At 40.8% G+C, this 27,056-nt stretch overlaps 1 protein-coding gene across 4 annotated transcripts in view; it reads right to left on the bottom strand.

Moving 5' to 3' along the window:
• The window catches only part of SPATA13 (spermatogenesis associated 13), a 222,330-nt gene that overhangs the window by 13,897 nt on the left and 181,377 nt on the right, over positions 1-27,056 (bottom strand). For 3 of the 4 annotated variants that reach the window (XM_039378650.1, XM_039378651.1, XM_027713672.2), the window contains 5 exons: positions 15,835-16,197; positions 12,215-12,359; positions 3,933-4,069; positions 3,305-3,484; positions 2,053-2,238 (listed from right to left, as the gene is read on the bottom strand). In XM_039378650.1, coding sequence (XP_039234584.1) covers positions 2,053-2,238; positions 3,305-3,484; positions 3,933-4,069; positions 12,215-12,359; positions 15,835-16,197 — 1,011 coding nt within the window. Of the gene's footprint in view, positions 1-2,052; positions 2,239-3,304; positions 3,485-3,932; positions 4,070-6,470; positions 6,623-12,214; positions 12,360-15,834; positions 16,198-27,056 lie in introns of those variants that run through there. The other variant, XM_027713675.2, reaches the window with a different exon arrangement.

Raw genomic sequence — 27,056 nt, 5'->3', positions numbered from 1 at the left:
TTTATGCACATTAGAACAAACCCTGAAACAATTAATATAAAGACAGTGTCTACCAGAGCTAAAGTACTGGTATGCACAGCTGGCACATCTTCATGTACCTGTTCCACAAAGCTGAGCGTGGTGAGCAGGATACAATGCAGAGACTTGATATTCAGGAATAGCTGCTGTGCTCATACTCTCCTATCTGTTAGGGTGCCGAGGTTCAGGAGTGCGAAGGTTAAATGGTATGATAGGGGTTATCTGCCAGGCTCCTCCACTTGGCTGCTGTCAGTCTGGTCTCCTCCAAATTGCTTCGGAAGCAGACAGCTGAAATAGCCTTGCAGTCGCTCTGGTGAGGTTTACCAGGAAGCAATACTGAATATTGCTGGCACTGTTATGAATATTCCTGTCTCCTCCCCAGCCATCTGCTTTGAGAGCTGTGCAGTGGCTATGCTGCAAGCCAGCTGCCACATTTCCTACTGCACCAACAAGGAAAACTAATTCCTGTGCAGCTTTTGTAATACAGACTGCAGACACTTCTTGAATGTAAAATGTGTTTTCTGGGTATATCCAGCTTCATGATCCTGACTGCACCAGCCCTAGCGATTCACTCTATTGCTGAGCTTGCAAATATGGATTACTGTCTGCCATAGCTTTTCTGGCTTAGTCTTACTTGAGTATAATTTCAGTCTTATGTCCTGCTTGCACCACCGTATGGATTCACTTTGAGGACAGCAGACCATCTCTACCCCACATGTTGAACATGGTGCATCACTTCTCTACTTGGAAAGTGTGTGTTTGCTCTCTAGTACTAAACTCAGAGGCATGTCAGATTTTTAAAAAGAGGCATAGAATGTATGTAGTAGAGAAAATTAATTAATTAATATCAGTCTAAGATATTATGACTATGAAAGTAGTTCTAGAACTCAGCTAACCAAGGCAGCAACATAGCTGAGCATAAAAGTTCCTCCCTGATCTTTTATGCACACAATCAAGCTCACTACCTTAAGGAAATAACGAACATAAATGACAAAATTTACATTTAATGTTTTTTAAAATCAGCCAATCAGTAACCAATTTTTGCCTTTTTTCCCAATTTTTCCCTTCAAGATGCATAAAAAAGGCCTGATCTAAAAATTAAAAAAACAAAAAAAAAAGACCACAAAAAATCTACAAAAACCCAAAGCAAACAAACAGAAAAAACCAACCAACCGACCAACTAACCAAAAAACCCACCAAAAAAACCCAAAAACAACAACAAAAAAAACCCAAACCACACAACACCACAAAAAAACACCGCTGTCTTGTCTACTTTGTTGTACATGAAATAATCTAATGATAAGTGGTAAAGGATGGCGGCATGACAAATACAAGGACAGACTTAGCAAACTTAGGGTACGAAGAATATTTTGGTAAGTTGCTTAGCACCATTCCAGATGCTAACCACAAATACAAGTCAAATGCAGCTCACGTCCACATCAAAAGAGGCAAACTTCAGTGAAGAGTATTAAGAAGCTTCTTGTCTAAGTGTGGGCCTCCAACAAAATTCGAACAAAGAAGCAGAAAACACCCTACATTTTATGGTTCAAACAAGCAAGGTAGATCTAAAACACCTTTAGACTTCTTCATAGTTCTAAGCATCCAGAAAAAGTCCCTTTGTTTGAGAAAACAACAAAAAAAGAACCCCACACCCAGCAAATACTCTTTTCAAGTTAATTTAAAAAAGTTTTGTCCCTAACTGTAACATTACAGTTACTCAAAGTTTTCTATATAAACCATGTGGTAAAAAGTTCTAAATAAACTGAACTTCCTTCTCTCATTATTACAGAAATAACAGTCAGATAAGCAAAGCACTTTTTCCCTGTCAGAAACAGAATTGTTTTTTTAAAAAAGGAAGCAATGCCTTGTGGCAGTCAGCAGAGAGGAAAGCTGTAAAAGGACACAAGAAGGGTCTGACTGACAGCCTCAGAAGCTCAACTGGGAATATTTTGATATGAGAAACCACGCTGATTCTCAGCTTATATGTTTTGTTCATATTACGTGAGCAGAATGTCCTCAGGTTAAAGCATGTACCTCACAGATGTCCTTGAGATGCTTGATATAGACTTGTTCTGTGTTCATAATTTCCTGTATAACATTGGTTCTCATCTGATCCTTGTTTTCAGCTATTTTCTGGCGATGCTTGCTAATATCTGCATCTTGTTCTTCATCCTGGATACTATTAAAATTTTCTGGCACTTCTTCCTGATTAACTCGCAGCTGCAGCCAGAACAAACAAAGGAATTAGAATAAAGCAGAAACTTTTACAAAATATGGTAAAACTGTTACTAACTTCTTACAATTAAGAGAAGACTGGCTACAGAAATGTTCCCAATCTTACCTTAAAGAGGGGGTTCCATAATAGGAATTGTCCCATTGTGCCCACTGCATATTCAAACAAAGTGTTGAGATTTCTGTCTGGTTCAATACATGGCTTTCTACTACTCATAGATTCTGAAAGATACCATGTTGTGTTGCCCATGTACTTTCAGGCTTAAGGCTATTTCTGACGCTTACTAATAGTTTAGGTGTTATTTTGGCCAAGCTAGTGTATGGGTAAAATTACAAAAGTAGACAACTGAACCACTTTTAAATAGTTTCCCTCTGCACCAGTTCCCCATCTGTACGATATGGATAACAGCACATCCTTTTTGACTTTTGTTTTATTGCCCATGTTGGCTGGAGACCTAGGAAGAGCAAAATTAAGAACCGCCTCTAGCACTTTGTGTATTATTTCATGCAGTGTGGCCCAAGCTTCACCACAGGCTCTCAAAAAGTAGTTCAAGTTACTTTCTAAAACATACTTCAATTTTATACCATCTGAGAGTTATACTGTCATTAATCTGCATGAGTTCTGACTGGGGAGTTCAGACTGTGAACTAGATGTCTACACAATGTTGTGATAATAAATTAAGTCCTATTTTACCAAAAAATCCCTGCAGCATAGCTTTCACCACACCCTTATGAAAACTGTTTTGTCGTCTCTGTATAGTAATGGCTCCTGGTTGAGCTTTCTGCTGCTGTAATCTCTGCTTGAGAAATTCCTTGGGTTACAAAAGGACCACACAAAGGAAGACGACAGAGTAGAAAGTGTTAGAGGAGCTAAGGGATCTTGGGTGTGATTCTCTATTGGTTTTTTCCTTGTGAACTCCTTAGGAGTTACACCACTGACATTCAGCTACAAACACGCTGACCATCAGGGCCCTTCTCTGAAATGTAATGCCATGACAATTGCCATACTCTGACAGGAATCCCGTAATGGTGCAAAAGCAAGAGAGTTACCCACCCTGACAAAGCTGGCTGGAAACCAGGCTTCCTTGTCCTCATTTCTTCCCCACCACCAATCTTTGTTGGAAGCTTCTAGAACTCTAATGACATCTCCAGCTTTGAAGCCCAGCTCTTGATCATCCATAGTGACATGGTCCCAGAGAGCCTCTGCATAGACAACAGTGCCATCGCTTATCAGCTAAGATAGAAAAAAAATGAGATTGTGAAGGACAAAAGATAAACTGTGAACACTTCATAGATTACAAAAATATAAAAATACCTCACTACAGCACCTACGATTACTCCTATTACAGGATAAAACTAAAATTCTGTATTTTCAGAAATCTATGCATGTATTTATTAGTGAGAACAATTAGAATCCTGATCCAGAGCAGTTACATAGGCTAACGAGTTACATTCCCAGTGAAGTTCAAGTCACTGTGTTCTTCCCTTGTCATCTGCTTGTGGGCCCCACCAGAGACAGGTCACCATGGCTGCTGGATTCTTCACCATGCTGGCTACTACCATTGCACTTTTTATGAATACAAAATCTCAGACCTGTGGAAGACATCCCTCTGCAGCCCCCATCCCTGTCCCTGCCCCACCCCTGCCCCATCGTTTCCGCAGTGCGAAGCCCCAGACATTACCTCATTAATTGCTAGCTGTTCGCCTCCAGGCTGCAGGTACCTGGGAGCGGCTTGGCAGAGCTCCTCGTAGCTGTAATCTTCCTCACTGCCATTGTCATCCACTAAGGCTGAAGATTCAGTCCCACCATCTGCAGCAACTAAAACAAAGGTGCAACAGCTGTTTGCTTCATCATTTTTATGATTCCAAGAAAAACAACAATGCAAGAGGAATTGCTGAGAAATTGCCTTTGTTGTCATGAATATAACAATAACAGCAGAAGTGGAGGGCAGCAGAGCTCTCAGGAAAACCACTTTTCCATCATTAAATACTTTTTACTCTTTTTCAGAATTTTCTCATTTAGCAACTGATAAAACTGAGAAATTTTTGTATGCAAAAAACAGAACTATAATCATTCTTCACTATTTTTTACCCAGAGGAAACCTCAAATTATCTGTATGAGAAAGGAGGCCCCAATGCAGTTTTCCACGTGGCAGGTTAGAGCCCCAGCAGCCCCAGCAGTCAGCAGGGACACTGTCATGCTCAGGCTGAGTGCCCTCACACCATCACATCCCCTGCAGGGACATAAGGACCCAACACCTCTGTGCCCACCCACCATACACAGCCTCTGCTCTGTGCTGGCTGCTTGCCACCTCTCCCAAGTGCCGGGGGAGGCTCTAGCAGCACCAAGACCTGAGGGGACAGGGAGTCTGCACTGAGCACAGAGTAACTGCCCAATTGAAAACTTGTTCTAATTGCCTCAAATCACAAAAAAATTCTTGGTTTGACAATTGCAGATTTTCTAACCAAAGAGGCAGCTTTGTATATAAATAGAGACCAGGACTAAGATGGGCTTCGTCTTATTACACAACCACATAAACCAAGAGAAACACCATTTAAGTGACTGTCACTATGCACATATTACAGCATACAACTGTAAAATCCATCTGGGGTACACCACTGGGTGGCGGATTCTTTCAGCAATCATCTCTGTACTGGCAGATGAAGAGGACTGGGGCCTGATCTCAGGAACAAGTCCCACTGACTGACTGACGCCCATCCTGCTCAGTGCTGGACCCTGTCCACGTGGGTTTGCCTTTGAAAGACGGCTATAATGTTCAAACCCATCGGGATAAGCTGGCAGTCAAGAAGTTTTCATGACCAGTGGACTGGTGCCTAGGTGCACTCTCTGGTCCTTGTTTATTTATCCCTAAAGATTTGTTCCTATGGTAGGTCCAAGCTGTGAATAACTAGAGTCTGAAGATCATACAGTGCTCAAAAATGCATTAAAAATAAAAAGTAAAAAGCAAAAAATCAAGTAAAATTCAGAATGGGCTTCTAGCACTGACTCCTTTGCTAAAGGTCAGTGTGTCCCAGGTAAGTTGCTGCACAGCCTACAGAACATCTCTTACTCCTGACCTTTAAGCAGAATTATTGAAACTGCCAATCTCACCAAGCAGCAAGGCCGAGCAGCAGGGCCCTGACACTGCCCCTTCTCTACCCTGCTTCAAACCTGGGTACTGCCTGCCTGCTGAGCTCTGGGCTCCAGATGGATGAGGGCTGCAAAGAGATGACTCCTGGCTTTACTCCACACATCTACTACCAATAGGCACACTGCTGCCATCTCTATTTATGTTATAGGGAGAAATACTACAACTCCCTCCTTATGGGCACTCATACCATCACTAGCATCTTTGGTCATCTGAGTATTAACTTGCAATAGAGATCAAAGCAGATTACCACACAGATTTACCAAAAAACTTGAAAGATTTTTCTTTCCATTAAAAGCGGAAAAATATGGCATAGTCTTGATATAACAGAACATGCCTATTTGACCATTCTGTTCCACTCCCCAGCATTTCAAATATACATTCACATTAATGGTATAATCTGCCTAAAATGGGAGAATGCAGAATTCCTGTTTTAAAAAACAATTTTTTTCCCCTACAGATTCAAGCACTGATAAACTTTTAAAATACATCTTGCAAAACTTACTGAAACTGCTTTGTTAACAAAATCTGAAAACAAATATTTCATTAAATCAATATATATCTTATAAAGCAACATAAAAAAATATTAATCCTAGTGATCCTTTATACTATATTATCAGTATTGTCTGTTGGTTTGTTCCAGTAACAGCAGCACATCAAAATAACCTAATTCATTTGGCTCCAGACAAAAAATTACTAACAATTTTAGGATCGATAACTGTTCGTTATTGTGTACCAAATCAACAAGCTTATATTGACTTTGTAGTTAGACTCAAGTGAAATCAGCCACTTGCACTCTGCATCTATTCCTCTATTGTTTACAGACAGAAATATCAGAGGGAGGGGTATGCTTTCCCAGTTGCACCAACGGGATGCAAAAAACTTAAACGACAGCCTGGGACTGATTCAGATCTCCTAGCAGCTTTGTCAGCAGTGTAAGGCTGCAGGTTCCCATGGATGACATGGAGTTACTGTGACCAGAATCAGGCCCCCTGACTACCACTGTTTATCAGTTCAATCTAAAAACACTGTAAAAATTAACAAGAGAGAGCATGTTCTACTCACACGTACCCATCTGAAGGCTCTCCAGACTCCAAAATCGTGCCATTGCCCCCCTGGCTACCATGCTGCTGTCAGATTGGACCCCAAGGCAAAGGTTTGACCTCTAACAGGTGATTCTCAGTCCTAAAGGGCTGGTGGAGGATCAAAAAAGGCTCTGAGCTACATCCAGCTCAGAGAAACAGCCTGTTCACTGCCTTCAGCTCCTGGCAGTGCCTCCAGAGCCTGACTGGGAACTGCCAGCGCTGCACTCAGCCGCTCAGCCTGGCTCCCAGCTCCCGGCTCTCTGACATCATGGGGTGCCCTTAGGGAGGAAGTTCCAGAAAAGAAACAAAACCTGGCTGCCTGTCCCTGGCCACGCTGTGCCTGCAGCAGCCCAGACCGCTCCCACAGTGTCTGAAAATGGTAAGCACAGCAAGGCAAGGAGTGCATTTTTTTTTTTATTAAAGCAGCTAAATGCGATTTCAATCTATATTCAAATGACTGCAATTCAAAGGGAGAGAGATCTGGGTGGGAGCTGGGAGTTCCCTGTATTACAACACTGTTTGGAGTATCGGTTTATCTTTGTCATAATATACCAGTTAAAATTCCAGCAGAAGTAAACAATTAAGGTATTTTTTACACAGCTATTAAAACTTCTCTTGCTTCACAGGCACAAGCAGCGCAAGTGTAAAGGCTGCAGCAGACTGCTCTCAGGAAAAACAGGAGAGGCTAGAGACACTTCCTCACTGAAACTACAAACTTAATTCAGCTGGTTCATGAAACAGGGAATAAAGCAGGAAAGCACTCAAACCATTCAGCTTTCTCTGGGTCTGACCCAGCCAGAGCACAACCTCATTCATTCACCACAGGCCAGCAATCCCCACCTTTACGTTTGTATCATCCTGCAGTGAAGCTGGATCAGTCCATGCACTGAAAGCAAAAGCAAGAGCTGCTGCCATCAGCAGAGCACAAAGCCTGCTGCAACTTATGCTTGTACACAGCACTGTGCTTACAGTTTGGAAAACTCCTTAATCCTTATGGCTTCTTCTTTACCTGCAAACTGTTGGTCAGCTGAGCCTGTCCTGTGACTGGGGACTGTCTCCTCCAGGGATGTGTTCACAAAACCCTGGAGGCATTTCTGCACACAGTGACTTCTCAACACCCACTGACATCACATGGTTTCCCCCAGCACTGCCTCAGACAGAGGAGGAAAGGTCAAATATGGCCCTGCAATATTAATGCCATCTTCCTGCAAAAATCCTGCCTGTGCTTCACTGCATGAGAGACTGACAGGAATTCTCTTCTGAATCTCCCAAACTTCCATATTATTTCTTTCTGCAAGGACTCTTGTTGGATAGCACAGTAAAAATAAGCTACTGGATATTATAAAATATTCATACACTTGGCACAAACCTGTGCATTTTTCTTGGCACAAACCACTAAAACAAAGTAACCCAGCAAACAGAAGTGACACTGAAGTGCTGATGATCCTGGGACCTGCAAGTGAAGGCTCCACGCTTTCAACCAACCAGAGCACAAGCTCTCTGCCATATCAAATGCCTATCTTCCAGGGAAAAACAGTTGAACTGCTACAGGAAAACCAGATCAAACCCCATACAGCTCTTTTAGAAGATACATTAAAAACAACCTCTGAAAAGCAGTCTTTTGGTTTGATTTTTGCAGAACGGAATGGACTGTGCATTTTTGTCCAAGGACTAACCTAATGCCTCCGTGGGATGCTGCTAGGATGGAGTGGCGTCTGCTCTCCCTCCATTGTACAGGCACATCTAGCTACTGTGCAACCACAAACTGAATGACCACAAAAGTACTCATCTGGGGTTAGGTGTTGGCAGGTTTGTCTAGTCCACAGTGGCCTCATCCAAATCCATGCTGAGCTGGCTTACCCACTGCACAGGGCACTCTGAAAAGGCTCTGGGTAGCATATACTAAAATACTAAATGTAAAAGCTAGCTTACCTGCCTCAAAAAAATCCAATTCTAGATATCCTCTAGTATCACAGAACCCACCACCCTGGGGCAGACCACAGGTAACCCCCAACCACTGCTCTGACAGCAGCCAGTAGCAGATGTCCAGGGAAGAACGTAAAAATAGATGAGGCATGCAATGGTATTTTTCTGATGTACTTTTCTAAATTCCACCTATCTGCAGATCAGAGTCAGATCCCTCCTGGGGCAGAAATGGTACCTTTGTGTCTAATGTACTGAATTTTTCAAACCACTTTCTGAATTTTTGCAAACTGTTGGGATGTGAAATACCATGTGTAGCAATTAGTTTCATAGTTTAGAGTATGAAAACTATCTTTTATTTTGAACTTGCTCTCTAGTGATTTCATTTGGTGCCCTTTAGTTCTTACATTATTGGAAAAAATATTATCTGTTCATTTTTTCTGTGCAAAACAAACTTTTATTCTCCTACTGTCCTTTTCTCCATGTTGCAGAGCCCTAGCTGTGTTAATCACTCCTCCCAGAGACACTGGGTCGGTTTTCTTGTCCTTTTGCCTTTCTCTTTATCACCCCCTGTAAAAAATGCCTTTTGGGATGGAAAGGAAAGGTGAGATGCCCCCCCCCCACCAGTTGCACAATTAGGCTTTCTGTTTTGTTCTCTATTTCCTTCCTACAAAATCCTGCCCTTTTATTTACTGTTTTGATTGTTACTGTGCACTGCACTAACACTTTAAAATGTCTGTTAGGATTGCAAGATCTTTTCCTGAATGGCAATACCCAAATCAGAGTCCCTTCTTCTGCAAGCACACTAGGCTGTGATTCTTCCTCCATGAGCACTACCTTGTCTTTATCAACACTGCCACCAGTACAGTGCCTTGTGTCTGGCTTTTACTTCTGTGAATAATTTAGCACACCAGCAAGAATTACCATTTCACTTTATACTACTCTTCCCACATTATTTGTGAAGATACTGAACATCTGACTCCGCTCATGAGCTCTTTTCTTAAGAAAACTGACCACTCTTCTGAGTTGTCCCTGAGCTGTGCTCCATACAGTCAAACATACTGAGTCACTCAACTTTGACTGAACTGGGGAAAATCTGACTGTTATTTAACACTGTAGACAAACGGATACTACTGAAAGTAAAGACGTAAATTTATTTATCTAAACGCCGGCATCCACATTCAAATGAACCATCTAAATCAGCAGGTACTGGTCACAATTAAAAGAGCTGAGAGCAATTCACCTCATCCAAGGCAATTCTACTTTAACCTTAATTGACTGCAATGACAAGGGCCTCAGATCAGTCATTTAAACATAGCTACTTAGCACCATTTTAAGTATTCTGGGTACCCTGCTTGCCTCCAGCTGCCATTGGAGAAAGAAATAGGTCTCTCATAGGTCCTCTGTCCTATCTGCCAACTGCAGGCAGATGCTCAGGTACCCCACACAGCACTGGACCTTGGGATGGGTAACTTAATCAAGCATTAGTCCTCTACTGCCTGTAACAGGTGTACTAAAGTTTAACTCTTACGTAGGTACCTGCATTTAGACTAAATTTAGGTGACAAACTTGAGCTGAATCGCACCCTACTTACTCAGAGTTGAGCCTATCTAAAGGAGTTTACCAATCAATTTAGCAAAATACAAGTCCCCCACAAAAATATGCAAAAAAGATGCGGTTTTAAGATAATTATAAAAATTGCTCTACTGTGAAAATTAGGCAACCTCTTTAATATAATTTAAAACTTGTAACCCTGTAAGAGTAGTAAAATAAGTCTCAAGTGAATTTTCCCTTATGTTTTGTCTGATTATTATTCTGTTTCCTACAGATCATATTTCACTGTCTTCTAACTGCCGTTTTTCAAAAATTTTACTTCTATATCCTATTGTTATAAAAGGAAGACGTACAATGCATTAGGCTTTAGCTAGTAACTAAAATAGGATACCACTGGTTTTTCAGTGCTTGGGTTTAGAATTACTTTCTATAATAAAGGGCTTTTGTACTATCAAATTTCACTGTGCATGAGCAAACAAAAAACTCTCACATGTTCAAAGACAAGGAAATGCCTTGTGATTTAAGAGAAAAAAGGAAAGAGATCAGAATGTATGACACTGGTCACTTTACTATTTTCTGCTGGATCTTTGCAACTGCTTTCAAACTGTGAAGTCCATGATATTCCCTCCTTGCTTTCAGAGTTTTGATTTCAGAAGCTTTTCCTGCTCCACTTCTACATTTGTAAGGACTCATAAAAGTCACACCCAATATTGCTTTGGCTTCATTGCCTTGAAAAGTGGCAGAACTCTTGGTTTGTGTATTTGTCATCCTGATGCTTATGTTTAGGAGATCAGTTATTCAGAAGCCAAATACCTGGAAAAATATTGCTTTTAAGCAGTTGTCTAGGTAACTAATATTATTTCATGAGGTTTCCAAACATGAATTGGAAAGGATAACTAAAAATAGAAAAATAATTCCTACACTGTGATAATAAAAGATCCTCTTTTTTTTTCCAGACTAGCTTACAGCTAGACTTGTCATTCTGTGAATGATCCTTCTGGAATCATGGACTGAGATACCACATAATCTCAGCAAGGGTTGCAGCATTAGATGTCTAATTTACCTCGATGTCTGATCTGGATCATTAAGTATACTAAGATGCATAGAGCAAGAACACAATCCAGACATGGATTTTAAAGTAGTTTCCAATATTTTACTACAATATAAACTAAAAGGTAAATACTGATACAGTATATATACAGTATCTCATTGCTGTAGTTAGAACGTCTCAAGTCTGTTTCTGAAGAAAACTGTCATGTTCAAGACAGAAAAACGCAGTTTTAGCATGTTCTTACATAAATTAATTTGTTGTTGAGGTATTTTTTGAGCAGGATTTGGACATCACTGCATATAAACTTACCTTAGAACCACAGAAGCCACATACTGACTTGTAAACATATGTGTAATTATAATAAAGAAGCACTGAAAATGCTATTTGTTAAGTTTCCTACTTCAATCATGGCAAGGCCATGATTCAAAAGATTCAGGGAGAAGGTTCCCAGCAGTGTTTTGGTCATTATTAACACTGAAGGATATAAAGTGAAAATATTGCTTTTATTTCCAAACCTTGCCAGTGAAACATGAGTAACTATTCCGATTATGCTCACAGTGGTCTGAAAGAACACAAGTGGTATTAACCCAGAATCTTCTGGTCCCACCTGTGAAGAAATGTTCCATTAATACTAGACAGGACTTTCTATTAACTCCAGATAGCACTGCATGCTAAGAGTAAACAATTACAGTAAAAATACAGAGAGTACAGAGTCTGATAAAGGGCAATGCTTCCAAAAAGGCAACGTTTTCCAAGAACCTGTCCTTCATGTAGCAGAGCCCTCGTTGGGCTACTTATTTAAGGCTTGCCTATCTAAGTAGTTAAGCTGAGTGCATGGCAATCAGAAAATTAAAAGTACATGTGCGGTGTGGCTAGGATTCAGGCACAAACTCAAGCATATTAGACCTCACTTCCTTCATTCTCTCTTCAGGCAAGGATGTAAATAGAGAGTGGAAAATACAGGAGTGTAAGTGATACAGAACAATAAACCATAGCAGTGTCAAACGGCAGATGTGACAAACAAGTTTTACGTGAGCACAACAGCTACGAATAAGAAACTCACCAAACAAAGAAATTTAGCTGGGTACTACTTTTTCACTGAGTTGGTTTGCACCCTTTCGTGTTCCATACCATATTCTAATTCCTGCTCAGCCTGGAGTATGACTTTGAGATCTACAAAGTTAAATACTTGCTCATCTTACCATCAGATGTTCTCATCTGCCGCCTCCGTCCAACCCGGTCCAGGCCAATGGGAGTACTTTGAGAAAAGGTGAGTGGCCGGAACCTGGCTGAAACAGCTTTGTATGGGGGCACCTGGTGTGCTGGAACAGGTGGCCGTGTTACAGGCTACAGAGAAAACAGGAAAATCCAGTATTAGTAAAGATACCAGCAAGTCCAACTGAGCAAAACTCAGGTAGGGAGTAAGCTTTCTTCAGATAGTCCAGGTAATTAAAACCAGTAAAATCAACTATGCTAAAGTGACATTGCTTAAACACTGCATACCATATCCACCAGCATCAGAGAACATGTTTTATTACATTACAGTTCTCTGTTACTTAGTCTTCTGTAATGATTAGACATGTTCTATAATTTTCACTCTTTTTTGAAGACAGTCAGAGGGCTGGAGCACCTCTCCTATGAAAACAGGCTGAGAGAGCTGGGGTTGTTCAGCCTGGAGAAGGTTCTAGGGAGATCTCACTGTGGCCTTTCAGTACCTAAAGGGGCTACGAGAAGAGAAAACTGGAGAGGGACTTCTTACTAGGGCACATAGTGATAGGACAAGGGGGAGTAGGTTTAAACTGAAGGAAGGTCAATTTAGATTAGATATAATGAAAAAGCTTTTTATCATGAGGGTGGTAAAACATTGGAACAGATTTCCCACAGAGCTGGTAGATGCCCCATCCCTGAAAACATTGAAATCAGGCTACAAATGGAGTTCTGAGTAAACTGATCTAGTTGAAGATGTCCCTGCTCGTTGCAGGGGGTTTGGTCTAGGTGACCTTTAAAGGTCCTTTCCAACCCAGACGATTCCATGATGACTTCACGCCCAAACGCTCTGGGTTCTAACTACTCTGAGAAGAGCCTGTGCAATGCCAGCTGGCATTGCAAACACACATCTCAAGGGAAAGCCAAGGAGAAAGAATGACCACGCTATATCTGGAAGCTGTGTTCATTTCCTGGGACATTTGCTTTCTTCTAATAATGTACTGCTTGTAAGTAAAAGAAACATTGTACAAGACAATAATAATTGTCTACATGTTCCTCTGCTTTGAGTTCCCAGGAGTCTCATAAAAAAGAGGTAATACTAGGTGTACTGTTGCTTTATCTCAAAGCCATTTTCTTTAGATAAATCATTAATTTGCTTAATTATGATTAGAGAACCTAAAACCTTGTTTTATTTGCTAAGTGAGACTGATTTTATGTTGTCCCTGAACAACTCCACAATAGCCAGGCTGAATGACCTTGCATCAGCATTCAACATTAAACAGCCAGGCTTCAGCACATGAACTTCAGAGAAACATCCTCTCTTCTCATTAACTGTTGCTGCTCATAGGCCCTTCTATCAAGTAATCTGAAACATAAGGGATGGATTTTTAATGAACTATCTCTTGACACTCTGTTGTGAAACCAATGATTTAGTATTGTTTGAAAATGTTTTTTCACACCTAAGCTGTCAGACCAAAACAAAATACAACATAGAAGGAAATAGCATTGCACTTTCCAAGTATTCCTGTGGGTTTTCAAAGCTTTTTAGAAAAAAAATCACCAGTGTGAAGAGCAGTCTTTGAAAATCCCAGATAAAATACTTCTAGCGTATGTATTCCTGCTTCATTACTGCTTTTTTACATTCCAGCTACAAATTTACTTTCTAACATGACTGCCAAAAACCTCAATGTGTGTTGAATATAATTTAACTACAATCTCATCTTTTAACCTCTTTTCCTAAGTGCTTTAGCAATATACCAGGATCCTACACCATAAAAAGTCCAATATGTTGCATCAAATAGCTAATAGAAGTGATGGCAATTACTATATGCAAATAATTGGCAAGCAAAAAAGCTGTTTACTTCTGGGCAGCTAAGATTTTCTTGTAAGGCCTCAGTCCAAATCCCAGAGAGACAAGGATGTGCTGTTATTCAGTGGAGGTCCTAGAAAGGCCATCATTTGGCTTAATAATGTGCCCTTTTTGGGAATGCTCCAAAATTTTGGTCTTGACCACAGTGATCCAGCAATGTGCTCATTTAACCCCAGTGAAGCCCTTGTGGCAGCATCAGAGCATGGAAAAGAGTCAACTCAAATAGTTGATAGCTTGATGCATGTTCCTTCTTTATTAAGCTGATGTGAACAAGGTTTGAAATGAGATCAATCTGCTTTCAGCAGTAAATGAAGGGCCTGGAGAGTGTTAATTCACTTCCACAAGCAAGGATTATTTGAGCTGCCAGTATTTACTATCCCTTGAAATCCATCTATTATCCTTGAGTAAGATGGCCTAGAATTTATAACAACAATTTTTCTCTTTTCTCCAAGTTAAGCAATAAAATGAATTTTTAAATATCCCAATGATACAGGGTTTGAAACTAAAGTCTTTGCCTGGGTAAAAGGTTCATTGGCTTCACTTGAGGTTTTGATCAAGACGCATTTTTTCAACAGGGAATTATAAAGAAGAAACGTGTAATATACAATAACAAAGTTCATGTTACAAATTGCTTTTCACAGGAGACTGAAAATCCTGCCACTGTTTCAGCACTTTAGTACCACTAAACTTCCCAGTAGGAGATCAAGCGGTATAAGAAAGATTAAGAGAACTCAAATTCCATTAATAACCACCAGAATCACATTTTTTGAGGATGTAAATATTATTCCTTTTTTCTGTTGCTTTATCAGCTTCACAATCACTTTAGGCAGAAGTCCTCCAGTTTTCCTGGAAAGGAACACCTGACCAGTGCAGTCTTACAAAAGCCCATGAGCCTGAAGCTCTGCAAGCAAGTGCAAGATGAGGCCACCACTACCAACAAACAGTAAATTCCTCTACACATTGTACCTGCTCAGAACTACTCTAGGGAAAAAGGAGTAAATTCTACCTTTCAGAAGTTCCTAATTTCTCACTTGTTTATTTAAGCCAACAGAGATGGCAAATAAGTATACAGGAACTACTCAAGTACACACTGCTTTCTTACAGGCTTTCTTACTGCTTTTTTACCTTTGTTCCATCTAGTCAATTTAGTAGTATATAACCAGACATTTTATTCATATTGTCAGTCTTCTTAGATTCTTTCTTTCATTAATTTCTAAATTTATTACCAATTTTCTCAAGCAATGTCTTCATTAGTTTTAAGTATCCTTGTCATGCCAATACCAAGATTTGTATTGGTACTATACTGCTAATGCCACAGGTTTTGAACAGACCTGCTTTTGGATAATTTGAAAGGATCAATAAATAATGTGTTATTACCATATTTGATTGCAGTTCTCTGTTCCTCAGGCCCAACACTCTTTAAGAAAACTAAACACACAACTGTGTTACACACAAATGAGCCCTTATATACTAATGTGAGACATAATGACCATTCCAAGAAAGAAATCAGGTTAATTTACAATACAGAAAAGATTATCCCAAAGTCAGTATTATTCCATGCTGTATTGTTTTTTATCAAGAAGACAAAGTAGTTAGTGACCAGGAAAGCAGTATTGTAAGTACACAATGTCAGCTTGACAAAAGGGAAGGAAGAGAAGGAAGAATCCATTCTATTTTCTAGGCTGAAGATAGACAAGGAAGTGAAAGGGTCTTCTGCAGTTTGCAGAGCACATCTGTTTGTCTTACTTGTGTCAGCAGACCTTCTCTCTCTCCTACTGGACCGTTTCCATAGAAATTGACCCCACCTATTATGGAGATGGGTCTTCTTTTTCGCCCTCTGTGGTAGCCTACTGTGTTGCTTTGGACCACAGACCCAACGGATGACAGTCCTGGCTGACTTTCTCCATCCATGCAGTCTGTCTTCTGAGATTCCACCACAACTGCATCTTCTGGTATAGAGAAACTTCTGATCGACATTTGGCCATAGTCTGAGAGAGGTCTGGGCCGAGATCTTTTTCCAGAGCCCCATCTCCTGGGTGTGACCTTTTGTGAGTCTGCCTTTTCTTCATCCTGGGATGTGGATCTCTTCCAGTGGTCATCAGAAACAACCTTTTTAAATGTGAACAAGTCAAATAAGCCACAGAATTTTCTGACGGTTAATAATTTGCCAGTTTTTCATATGGCAGATCAACTTAACATTGCTAAAACAGAAAGAGTTACCATAAACACAACAAGTGCAACTGACAATTCAGGAAGAGATAACTTTACAAAGGAAAGACATCATGATGCTTGTGATGAGTAAGGTAAACACCCAACCATCAGCACTTCTTTGGCAAATGTGACTACTAACACTAAAAACTCACCTATTACCTCAGAAGTACAGACAGGTCCTATCATAAACACTGAATTCACAGAATGATATCTTAGAAAGACAGCTCTGCACTCACAGGACTTGTTCCTGTGCAAAAGTAGGATGTTACAGATAACACCAGTAAAAATAATTCAGCCAACATACTGTGTTTCTAGACTTCTTACCAAGGCTTGTAGTGACAGGACAAGGGGTAACAATTTTAAACTGAAAGAGGTTGGGTTTAGATCAGATATATGAAGAAATTCTTGACCTTGAGGGTGGTGAGGCACTGGAACTGGCTGACCAGAGTAGTTGTGGATGTCCCAGCTCTGGCAGTGTTGAAGGCCAAGTTGGATGGCCTTGATATTCAGCAGCCTGTCCTAGTAGAAGGTGCCTCTGCCCATGGTAGGGGGGTGGGATCTAGATGGGCTTTAAGGTCCCTTCCAACCCACCCCGTTCTATGATACTCCTCTCTTTCACATCTGATCAGTGATGAAAATAAACAGTAAGGCTGCAGTTTGACTGCTTGCAGATCCCATGTAACTGTAACCAATAACAAACCGGGCAGTCGCACTCCCTCCTCCCACACTCCCACTTGGGTCAGATCTAGAGATTCTGCAGCCATGAATGAATTGGGTGAGCAAATTCATACAGTTTGGAAGGGAGAAGCTAACTTCCTCTATGCTCTAGGAGGTTAAAGTCATACAGACTAGGATCAGAGATATAACACAAATACAGGAAAAACTGATGGTTTTAGAAAGGAAGCTTGGAAAATGAGCATGTTGTTCCTATTTAACAGCATATCTGGCTCACAGGATGAGTCACAAGTATCATAATTGCACTGGTACTACAAGTTTGGAAATAAAATAATCTCAGCTGAAATACTTGTTGAGGGAACATTTTAATGCATGTAAAGTAATACTGTTGTGAATTTTTCTAGCAAAACCCCTGCAGGTTTTCAGAAAAAAATTCTGCACATTAAAATTTATGTTCACTTTTCCTTCAAATTTCCAATTTCAGGGTATTTCCTTGGCTTTTCCTGACTCCTTTATAAAGAATAGAAAAGAAACTGAAAGCTAATAAATATTCCAAAACCGAGAGGCATCACTTTGCTTGTCTCTGGCTGCATGTTGTTCATCTGCTTCAGACCAGATGAAGGCATTTCAGATATTGCATATTCAAAGCAAACACGCAGCCCAGAAACAGCCTTTTACAAAGATGCCTGTGACAGAAGACTTATCTTCTGTCACCTTCTTCTCTACCTGCTGTTTTCTGCTGGGCCAGTACAACTCTAATAAGCCTTTTTTAGAAGGCCACCCGATAGAGCAGGCAGATGTTGCTCTTTGTTTGAAAGATAGCTTAAGACAAATTTCATAGTATGAATGCACTTCAACCAGTAGCAGAGTTATTAAACAGTCAATATTTTAACATGATTACTGCAATTAAGGTATGAAAAATGATCAATGTCATACATTGCTCTACATTCAATTATTTCACTTACAGCATGGAATTTATTCTAAATAGAGCATTTACATAAATTTTTATTTCTGTGGCATGACACCTGTCACTCAAGCATGCTTCAGCTTCTCTATAGATTTTAGCACAGGATCAGTTTTAATAGTATAATCAATTCAATAGAGTCACACTGACTAGTGCACTGACACAGCTCCAGCAAAGCTGTCCCTTAAACACAGCCCCTCCGAGGTCTGAATAGCAAAATCACAAGTTAAATAAGGTTCTTACCTCAGAATCAGACACAGGTAAAGGGTCTCTACATATGCAGTGACTGAGAAAGGAGTTCATAAGAGTCATTTTGTGTTTTTGTTTCGCAAAGTCTCGTCCATAAGAGCTACAAACGTGAGCACACTCTCTGCATAACCAGTCAGGCAAAGTTCATCCCATGATCCTGTACTTTTAGACTGAGGGAAGGACATGTTACACGTCATCTTCTAATCTGCTATTTACACCCTTATCTTGAGCAATAACATTTGCAAAGAGAGGACTGTTCTCCTTCTGCAGCACTCCACCTCCAGAGTAGTGATCCAAACGACAGTCAGATTAATCTACGCTGTACAATAAGCAATGCTGAAGGATGTGTGTTTTTAGGCTTAGATCTACAAACTGAACTGAAGAATCCTAATAAAACAGAAAACATAATACTCCCATTGCAAAAATCAGAGGAAACCAGACTGATAATCTCACATTCCTCTAAGTGACCAACTCAAGCAGGACCCGATCAAGTGACCACTTACTAGTAGGAATAAAATATCCAGCACACAACTCATAGGCTCCAGTACTGCAGTCACTTAAGCATAAGTGTGACTCTTGACATCAATGAAAAAATTCTGAGGAAACAATTTCATTACACCTGTGACTGGCTTTATAATGATGCAACACCACTGACCTCAGATTACCTTCTCCTCATGAATCGGTGAAATCAGATTGATGTTATACAATTTTTACTGGTAACATCTACAGACCTGTAGGATACACACTGGCACTTCATATAGGATGAAAATCAAAATCTCATGAACTTGCTCATGCATTATAAGGTCCAGATTCCCACATCTAAATTTTGATTCTGCAATGAAGGTGTCTGTACACGTGTCTGTCTAGATGTTAGAGCTGTCATCATAGCCTGTAAAAATCTGGGATGAAATTTTGTTGCCTCAACATAGGCACCCAGGGCCATTTCAAATGTCCTAAACAATCTAAAATATCTCCATGTGCTGTGCATCATGCAGTATGTCACAGGACCTATAGGAGCCCTGGGCCATCCAGAAGCAGTCCCTGGGGATGAGGGGGAACCGGTCAGGGCATCTCCAGCAGTACTGGGTCTTTTATGTTTTGGCAATCAAGTTGAGCCCCCAGACAAGAGCATCAGCCAAGCCTGCAGACTGGATCAGCCAGGCAGCACTACAGGCAGGAATCAGGTGCCAAGCCGGATCGCAGGTAGATGTAGATGGTACTACAGTTGTGATCCCCAGTGCTGTGGGAGCCCTACTTGGTCCTCATTTCCTGCTCCGACAATGTGCAGCTTTCCCACAGCTTTCCAGCTGTGCATAGCTCTCTGATACCTGCCCCCCTCACTGCACTTGACAGCTAATTTTAGCTGAGCTCAACTTCAGGTGCCACTTTCAGGTGTGCTGTTAATGGTGTGTTCCCCAGGATCCCCTGACCACACAAGAGGGTACAGTGGAAGCTTTCCCAGGTTGCTCCCAGGCGGACAACTACACCGCAGAATCTGAGCCCAGCCAGACCAAACGTCTCCTGTTCCTGGGCCCAGATTGATTTCCCAATCCAGGCACAACAGCTTCAACAACTTGATCATGATCTCACTCAACTTGGCACTGGTACAACCCTGTTCCATTTAATGGCATGACTGCTGTTGGCATTCTCTGTACTCATTAATACCGAGGTAAGCAACATCAGCATCAGGTGTTTAATCACTGAAATCTTAGCTTACTTTTTGGAGCCAGGTTCTCCAATTCTTACTCAGACTACTGTGTACTTTTGATAAATTCAGCACCCAAAACTGCCTTCAGAAGGAGTCCTGCCCAAGGAGCATGAGATCTGATCCATACAATACTGATAAAGGGGTGCTTCTGTGGATGCAACTTTTATCAGTGATAAGGCATAAAATTGCCAGTACCTGAAACTGTATGGCAGGACTTCTGCTGGAGCAGTTACACCAACCATGAATAACCCTTCATCCTACACCTGACCATGCTTTCTGCTGCAGAGAAAGGCCAAACTAGAAGTCTGACCCAATCAGCCTGCTGCTGATCAGCTTGCTGCTGTTGGCATGCTTGTGAGGCCTGACACCATGACAGCAAAGGAAAAAAGGTCTGGGTAATTTTTTTTTAATGTGTTTATGTCAATAAACTCCCTAATTAAAATCACCACTCTATAAATGAGTTGATGCCTGTGTACATTGATGAGACTTCCTGCCCACTGATTTGCATTTCAACCCCTACAGTTAACTATTTGGATTTTTTAAATTTTATTTTTACGTTCTAAATGTTGAACAATTAATATTTCATAACATGCACATATAGACAAGCATGGAGGTTTAAGAGGATGCATATCTCCTTAAAGTTTTTTCCCTATCTCATAATCTGCTGAGAAGTCACAGGTAGGTGCCTCTTGGACAAGGACCCCCAGCCTTGTTGGTCTCCAGGGGAAAGAGCATCCTGGATCCTCTTATGCCTTTTTTTTTCCTTAGCTGCACAATAAATTGCAATACTTCCTGTTTTGATATCTGTTTATATTTGAGCTGCCTGGCTGAAATCCAGTTTTGCTACCTACAGCTGCCTATTTCTCATCCAGAGAAAGGAGATAATCAAAATCTAATAATGACTCTACAAGAAATGCATATTCGTTTCCAAAGGCAATTTGTGAAAAGGTGTGATAAATTAAACAGATGATGATTCTGGCTGAAAATAAGTTACAAAGAAAACCTGAGTAGGCTGAGAAGTTTCAGAACAAGTTACTACATATTCTCAGTGAAAATTTATGATGGATAATCAGTCACGTTCTTCTTTAAATGTCAAGGCTTAAAAGCATCACAGTACTTGTGTATGTCATGTAGGTATCTTTGTATTTTGATCAAGAATATACATTTCTGTGTACATTTAGGGGCCTATATAAAAATGTACAAATTTCTTACACTACAGCTATATAATGACAGCTCTATAACATATTATAATTGTTGACTATTAAATAGCTATTATTTCTGTATAACACAGGAAGTACCAAATGTTAGGAACTCAGTAGTAATCTCAGAATTTATTTTTTGGTTCATACAAGCCACCAAAAATAAAATCGACTAAGTGATCATGACCTAGTGGCCATAAATTATTTTACCACATTCACTTAGAGTGTAAGTCTGGACAACAGGTCTCCACCCACATACATGATAAAAGGCAACCTTTGCACTTCTTGCTAAATAACAGTGGGGGAGCATTAGTTGAAGTTCATCATCACTACTAAATGACATCAAAAGCTTGCTTTATGTTTCATGGACATGACCAATTTTATTTTTTTTTTGCAAACTATGGAAGAGACACAGAGGTTATGAGACTCCAGATAAATATAGAGAAAATTTATTTATTGTTCCTAGAGAAAATTTATTTATTGTTTTCTTTCTGGATTTTATAAAAATATCCTAAAGTGTTACAAGAGCTCAGTGATCCCCTATTGACCCAATAGGCTGACAATTTCCAACAGTGATACAATCACAGCAATAGTTACCATGGAAATGATTGCTTTTACTGTAGAAGAAAGCACACCTTCAGTGACTGCATCTTTGATCACAAACAAACCAGAATTATTAAACCAGTCCAACCCACTTGCTAGAAGAAAATTTCCATCTATTCCTTTCTAAATGCAACATGCACTATATTCTTTTTCTTTACATCCCTCCACTTCCTCTGCCACTAGCATCTTTCCTTTTTAATCAGCCTCTGAGAACACCCCATATAAATGCATTGATTATCTATCCCTAGAATATAGAGTGCTATTCAACTGATGGTCAGCAAGACAAGAAAATACAATCCATGAAACAACTGCAAAGAAAAACCTGCTTAAGAACAAATGCAATTACACCTTGTGTAATGCAATTACACAAGCAAAGCAGAAGAAATCAAAGTAATACCATCATATTCAACATCTAACAAAAGTTTTAGCTGCTTGGAGGATAATCTGCCTTTTCTTTCCCCCTTCTCCCCCCAAAAAAAATTGTGTGGATCCACAGTTTAAAAATTTGCAGAGCACTGCTTCTGAAGGATACTCCCTAAAGGAATACTGCTGCACGATACCAGTGTGAGCTTCTAGAATGGGTGCAGGAAACATTATGCATTGTAATAAAGGAAAATTATATTGCTGTGCTTTGTGACATGGTGAAATCAACCCTTCTTAGCAACACAAACTGCTGTGGTAAAACACTCAGTTTGGAAGTTTTCAAAACTGGGGAAAAATTTACATAATTCTCCCCTTGGGATTTGCTGACACCAAAGCAATTGTGGTGTTCTAACTAACAAATACACCTATAAAACTGTATTTAAAGATCAGTCTATATAGATACAACTCCAAACAAAATTTAGCCATCTATGTTCTAAGGCCTTTTAATGCAGGTTTGCTTCATTTAACCTGATTCTTGAAAGCCTGTTTATCATAATCAACAATAAACCATAAAAGCTTTCCCTCTCAGCAATATGCCTTACCAAGGTTAGCAAGTTCACCTTTGTAATATCCATGGTTCACAGATAAGGAGCAGATGCAAAGCAGTTAAATCACGTAAGTCACAGAGGAAGCATAGGGCTGAACTGGAAATGACAAGCAGATCTCGTGACTCTCAAATCTTTTCTTCAGCTTCAAGGATTTCCTTCGTCCTCTCACTCATTTCCAAAACCAAATCAGCTAACATATTTCCGACTGGCAGAGGGGAGGAGTTTGCAGGGAAATGTATTTGCTTTGCAGAAATAACCTCATCAGTCATATAAAAATGCAAGCGTGCTAAAACCAGAAAACTATTTCCATGAGTTTTCTGGTGACTGATACTTCAGGATGGCTGGGTGACACTCTTATACTGTCCCTTCTTTACTTCAGTATCTCAACTGGAATAGCAAGCATGTAGTGTATAGAGTATTCCTATCCTCTGCCTCTTTCAGAGGATGTATAGGCATCAATAATCCCTAAAGAAATCCCTAAATATTTTCTAAATTGACTCAGAAAAGCCCAGATCAAGTAACAGGTCTAAAAAAAATTTTCCTTTTATTTGGCAAAACAAGCAACTTTTTCCAGGCTACTTTTGTAATAATCACTGACGAACCTCAAAAGCCAGATGATAACCACAGGTTGAAAGTGGAACTTTATGCTAACAAAGCAAAACCTAAAAAGCCATAGGCCTCTGTATCTCTTCAGTGTCTCTCCAGACTGAAGTCCTCTGGTTCCTTACTCCCTCCACCCTTCCAGAGCAAAGCCTTATCATCCTTGCCCAAGCCCAAGCCCTGCCATGGGCAGGTCTCAGCAGCAGTCACAAACTCCAGCTCGTGGAGCTTCAGTGGTGTGGAGCAACTCTATGTCTGCAAACTGTTATCTCCTAGAGCATGCAGAAGAGGCGAGGCTGCTGTGCCTGAGCTGCTGTGCTTGGTTCCCCCCAGCACCCGGCCCGCCTCCCACCCTGCCATGGCGTCCCAGTACCACAAGCAGCACAGCAGCCTCCAGATGCCAGAAAGGGGAAACAGAGGTGGCTCAGAGGAAACTCTACAGCTGCCTCTGCTCAATTTGGACATCTCGGCCACCTAGAATTGAGACAGATATTCAGTGCTGACAACTCAACACCCTGCTCAATGTAAAAAACAAATCACATGGCCAGAAGTGCGATTCAACTTTCTGGGTTACTATTATTACACCTGATCCCAGGGCGTGCAACAAATAGGTACTACTAAGATGCCAGAAGACAGCTACAGCAGAGTAAAATATAGACACTCTGGAAAGGCAGAGGTGCACAAATCCAGTAAGGAAAGAGAGCAGCTAACTGCAGTGGAGTCCATCTGAGCTCTCCCAGCATCCAAAAACATTTTTGCAGGGATGACAGTAACTCCTGTACTTTCCTACAGTTTTCAGGAATGGCCAATTTTATTCAGCAGTGCAGAGTTACTTGGTCTAAAATTTAACCTGATCCAGAATTCAGATGACTGTCATGACTGCAATTTGGGTTTGTAGCAATTCTCAGTGGTTTATGGTTTAGCTCTGGGCAAGTGCTTCTGGAAGTCGCTCTTTGAGTGACTGTGGGGACATTGTGTGAACACATCCTGACTTGTGCAGAGCAGCTCAGAGTTTAGTGCAAATCCAATGTCACTTGGTCTAACTGAAACCTCAGTTTGCTGTGAGATGCTGTTGAGAGCCTGTTACGGGGCTCTGCTGCTCTGTCCCCAGGCCCTGTAGCCAGCAAGACCAGAGTGTCATTGGAGTGGTGAGTCCTCACTCCAAATCACAAGCCCCTTAGGAGTAAACCCAGTTCAAAAAGTTACCCCTACTAATTTACTTTACCTAATTATCCTTCACAGTTTATCACATTTTCAATTATACACATTAAGTTGATTAAGCCACACTCTAAACTGCATGTGGATGAACCAGAGGTGAATAAATCCAAAGGGAAGAGTTCAGAGAGCTAAAAGCAGCTAGCTCCCAGAAGTTTGCTCATTCCCAGCACTCAGGAACTTGAGGCAGGTACTGAAGATGATCATACTCAGCTCCTCACTGATGCTTGCTCCCGGTGGGTATTGAAAATAACTACATCTAGCCACCACCCTTTGGTCCTTCACTGTGAGGATACTTTCTGAAGCAAGAAATAGGGAGGATGAACAGTGAGGACAGAGCTAAGTCCTCTCCATATTTGCACTCATACAGCTCTTCTTCCTCTTCCCCTCCATAAGCTGTCCCCCAAGTTAAGCCCTCAGTGCTCAGTATTCAGAGCCCAGAGACCTGTACAGGACAGACCAGCCCAACTATAACAACAGCTGAGCACTTGGGGACTTCATGATGTGGATTAGTTGGGACCAGTGAGTTTTGTATGGCAAGAACAAAAATGAGACAGGTCTTAGAACACAAAGTATTGTCTTCAAACACAATGTGAGTCAACCCTAATGACAGCAGAGTCACGTCTTCAATTTATCATTCACTTATGGTCATGCAGATAAGGTATTCAAGTAATAAAAAGTCTGGTGTACTGTGAAGCCAGATGCCAGCAAGGCAATCTAAATAGCAGGTGCTCCAAGAGCTTGCAAAAGACTAGGTGAAATGTCAAATAACTTGATTTTTATTTTTTTGTAACAAATTCAGAACAGTTCAGGCAGTCTTAGTGGCTGACACACACTAGTCCAAATCAGACTTCAAGTTTTCATTATTTACAGTGACATGGGGCTGCTCTTCATGAAAGACTATAAGAAACACTCCAAATACAAACTTGTACTTAATCATCTCTTCGTGCCATTTAAAAGCAACATATTGAATATAAATGACAGTGGCATGAAGCAGACACTGGCAAAGCCTGGGATGTCACAGATGAGCTTCGGTGACTAACACTTCTGTAGCTTAAGAAGTGCTGAGGCATGGATTCAGGCTGCACTTAATTAGCTCTTCCCTGAGAAGCAACCTCTGTCAGAACCAAGAACGCCTAACGCTTCCCCTGCTCCAGTCCAAATCCGGCATTTTGGTGAAACCAACAGTGACAGAAGTGACAGGATCTTAAGACTGAATCACATAAGAAAAAGAAAAACAGATTCTGAAGAAGGGATACATGCCTTCGTGTCAACACTGCAAAGTCAGCTTTACAGTTTAGGGAAATAAAAAGTAGAAATATTTAGTTTCCACTAATATTTAGCAAAATACAGAGATGGACCAAGTTCCACAGACTTCATTTGCTGACTAATCTACTAGATGAGCGGGTAAGGGAATAAACTACATTTGCTTCCAGCTATGGCAGCCAGTCCTGAAAAGAGAGCATATTTGAGCCTGACTGGTTAGCACCTTCTAAGCTTTGTACCGAAACATGTTTCCAAGCCACAGAGATTTTAGTGGCTGTACTGGAATACATAATGGCTCATACACAAAATCCGTACAGAAAAGCAGATCGTGAAACATGGAAACAGCACAGAGTTGCCCATCAAGACAGTGTATTTAAGGTTCAGACAAAGTCTAAAAATTGTGAGATGTACATCTCAAATGATTGTTGAGAACAAACCAAGTGCTTGGCTGTCACAGGAACAACTTGCTGGGCTGGTACAGTTCTGTAATGTGGAGGTGTAAGGTGGAGTTAAAAATGAATTGTAGTCAAAAGTTCAATCCCCAGTGACCTCACTGTGTGAGTACACAACATTCATAAAGGTGCCAACAGGCACATTCCAATTAAAAAAATCACCGGCATAAGTAGCTTTGGTACCAAGCTACTTCCATGCTGGAGGAAAGGAGGAAGTGAGCAATGAAATCCTCCGAAGAAATGGTAGGGAGAAACCATAACAGTCTCCCTTTTTTGTAGTCACTCTGAATGTCACAGCTTTAGGGTTGTGTATGGGACGAAGAACATGTGCGGAAAAAAGAAAGGACAGAATTTATATCCCTTGCATAATAAGGCAGAAGTAAAGCCTGTCCTGCCTGGCTCCTGTTTCCAGTTCACAGCTACCACCTCCAAAACCTTTGCTTTTTAGATCAGAAGAGAGGTCTGGATGCAGCTACACCATCTGGGTGGTCACAGCTGTTTTGTCAAGCACAGGGGCTCCAGGCAGTGCTACAGGAGAGGGAAGGGTTACTAGCCAAGGAGTCCATCCCCTGGCCACCACTTCCTCTATCTCCGGCAGGGCTCCATACTGTCCGCCTGCCCGCTACACAAACCCAGAGCTGCCACCAGTGCACAACTCTGTATTTTAGGCAACTGAAGCAAGCACTGAAAGGCACTCATAATTAACCTAAAATATGTTATAATATAAAGAGGAAGCTTGAATTGCATGTTAGATAATAACAGAATGTGCTGTTAAAACTAAAAACTGCAGTAACTTTTATCCACCCAACGAACACACATTCATATAAAAACTGTAGTGGTTTGTCGGGAGTCAAG

This window comes from Pipra filicauda, unplaced genomic scaffold (assembly GCF_003945595.2).
Source record: "Pipra filicauda isolate LSUMZ 115617 unplaced genomic scaffold, ASM394559v2 scaffold142_size1944046_pilon, whole genome shotgun sequence".
In the NCBI taxonomy this organism is placed as follows: Eukaryota; Metazoa; Chordata; class Aves; order Passeriformes; family Pipridae; genus Pipra; species Pipra filicauda.
Note: the sequence above shows the minus strand (reverse complement) of the source record. Positions and strands in the feature narration are given on the sequence as shown.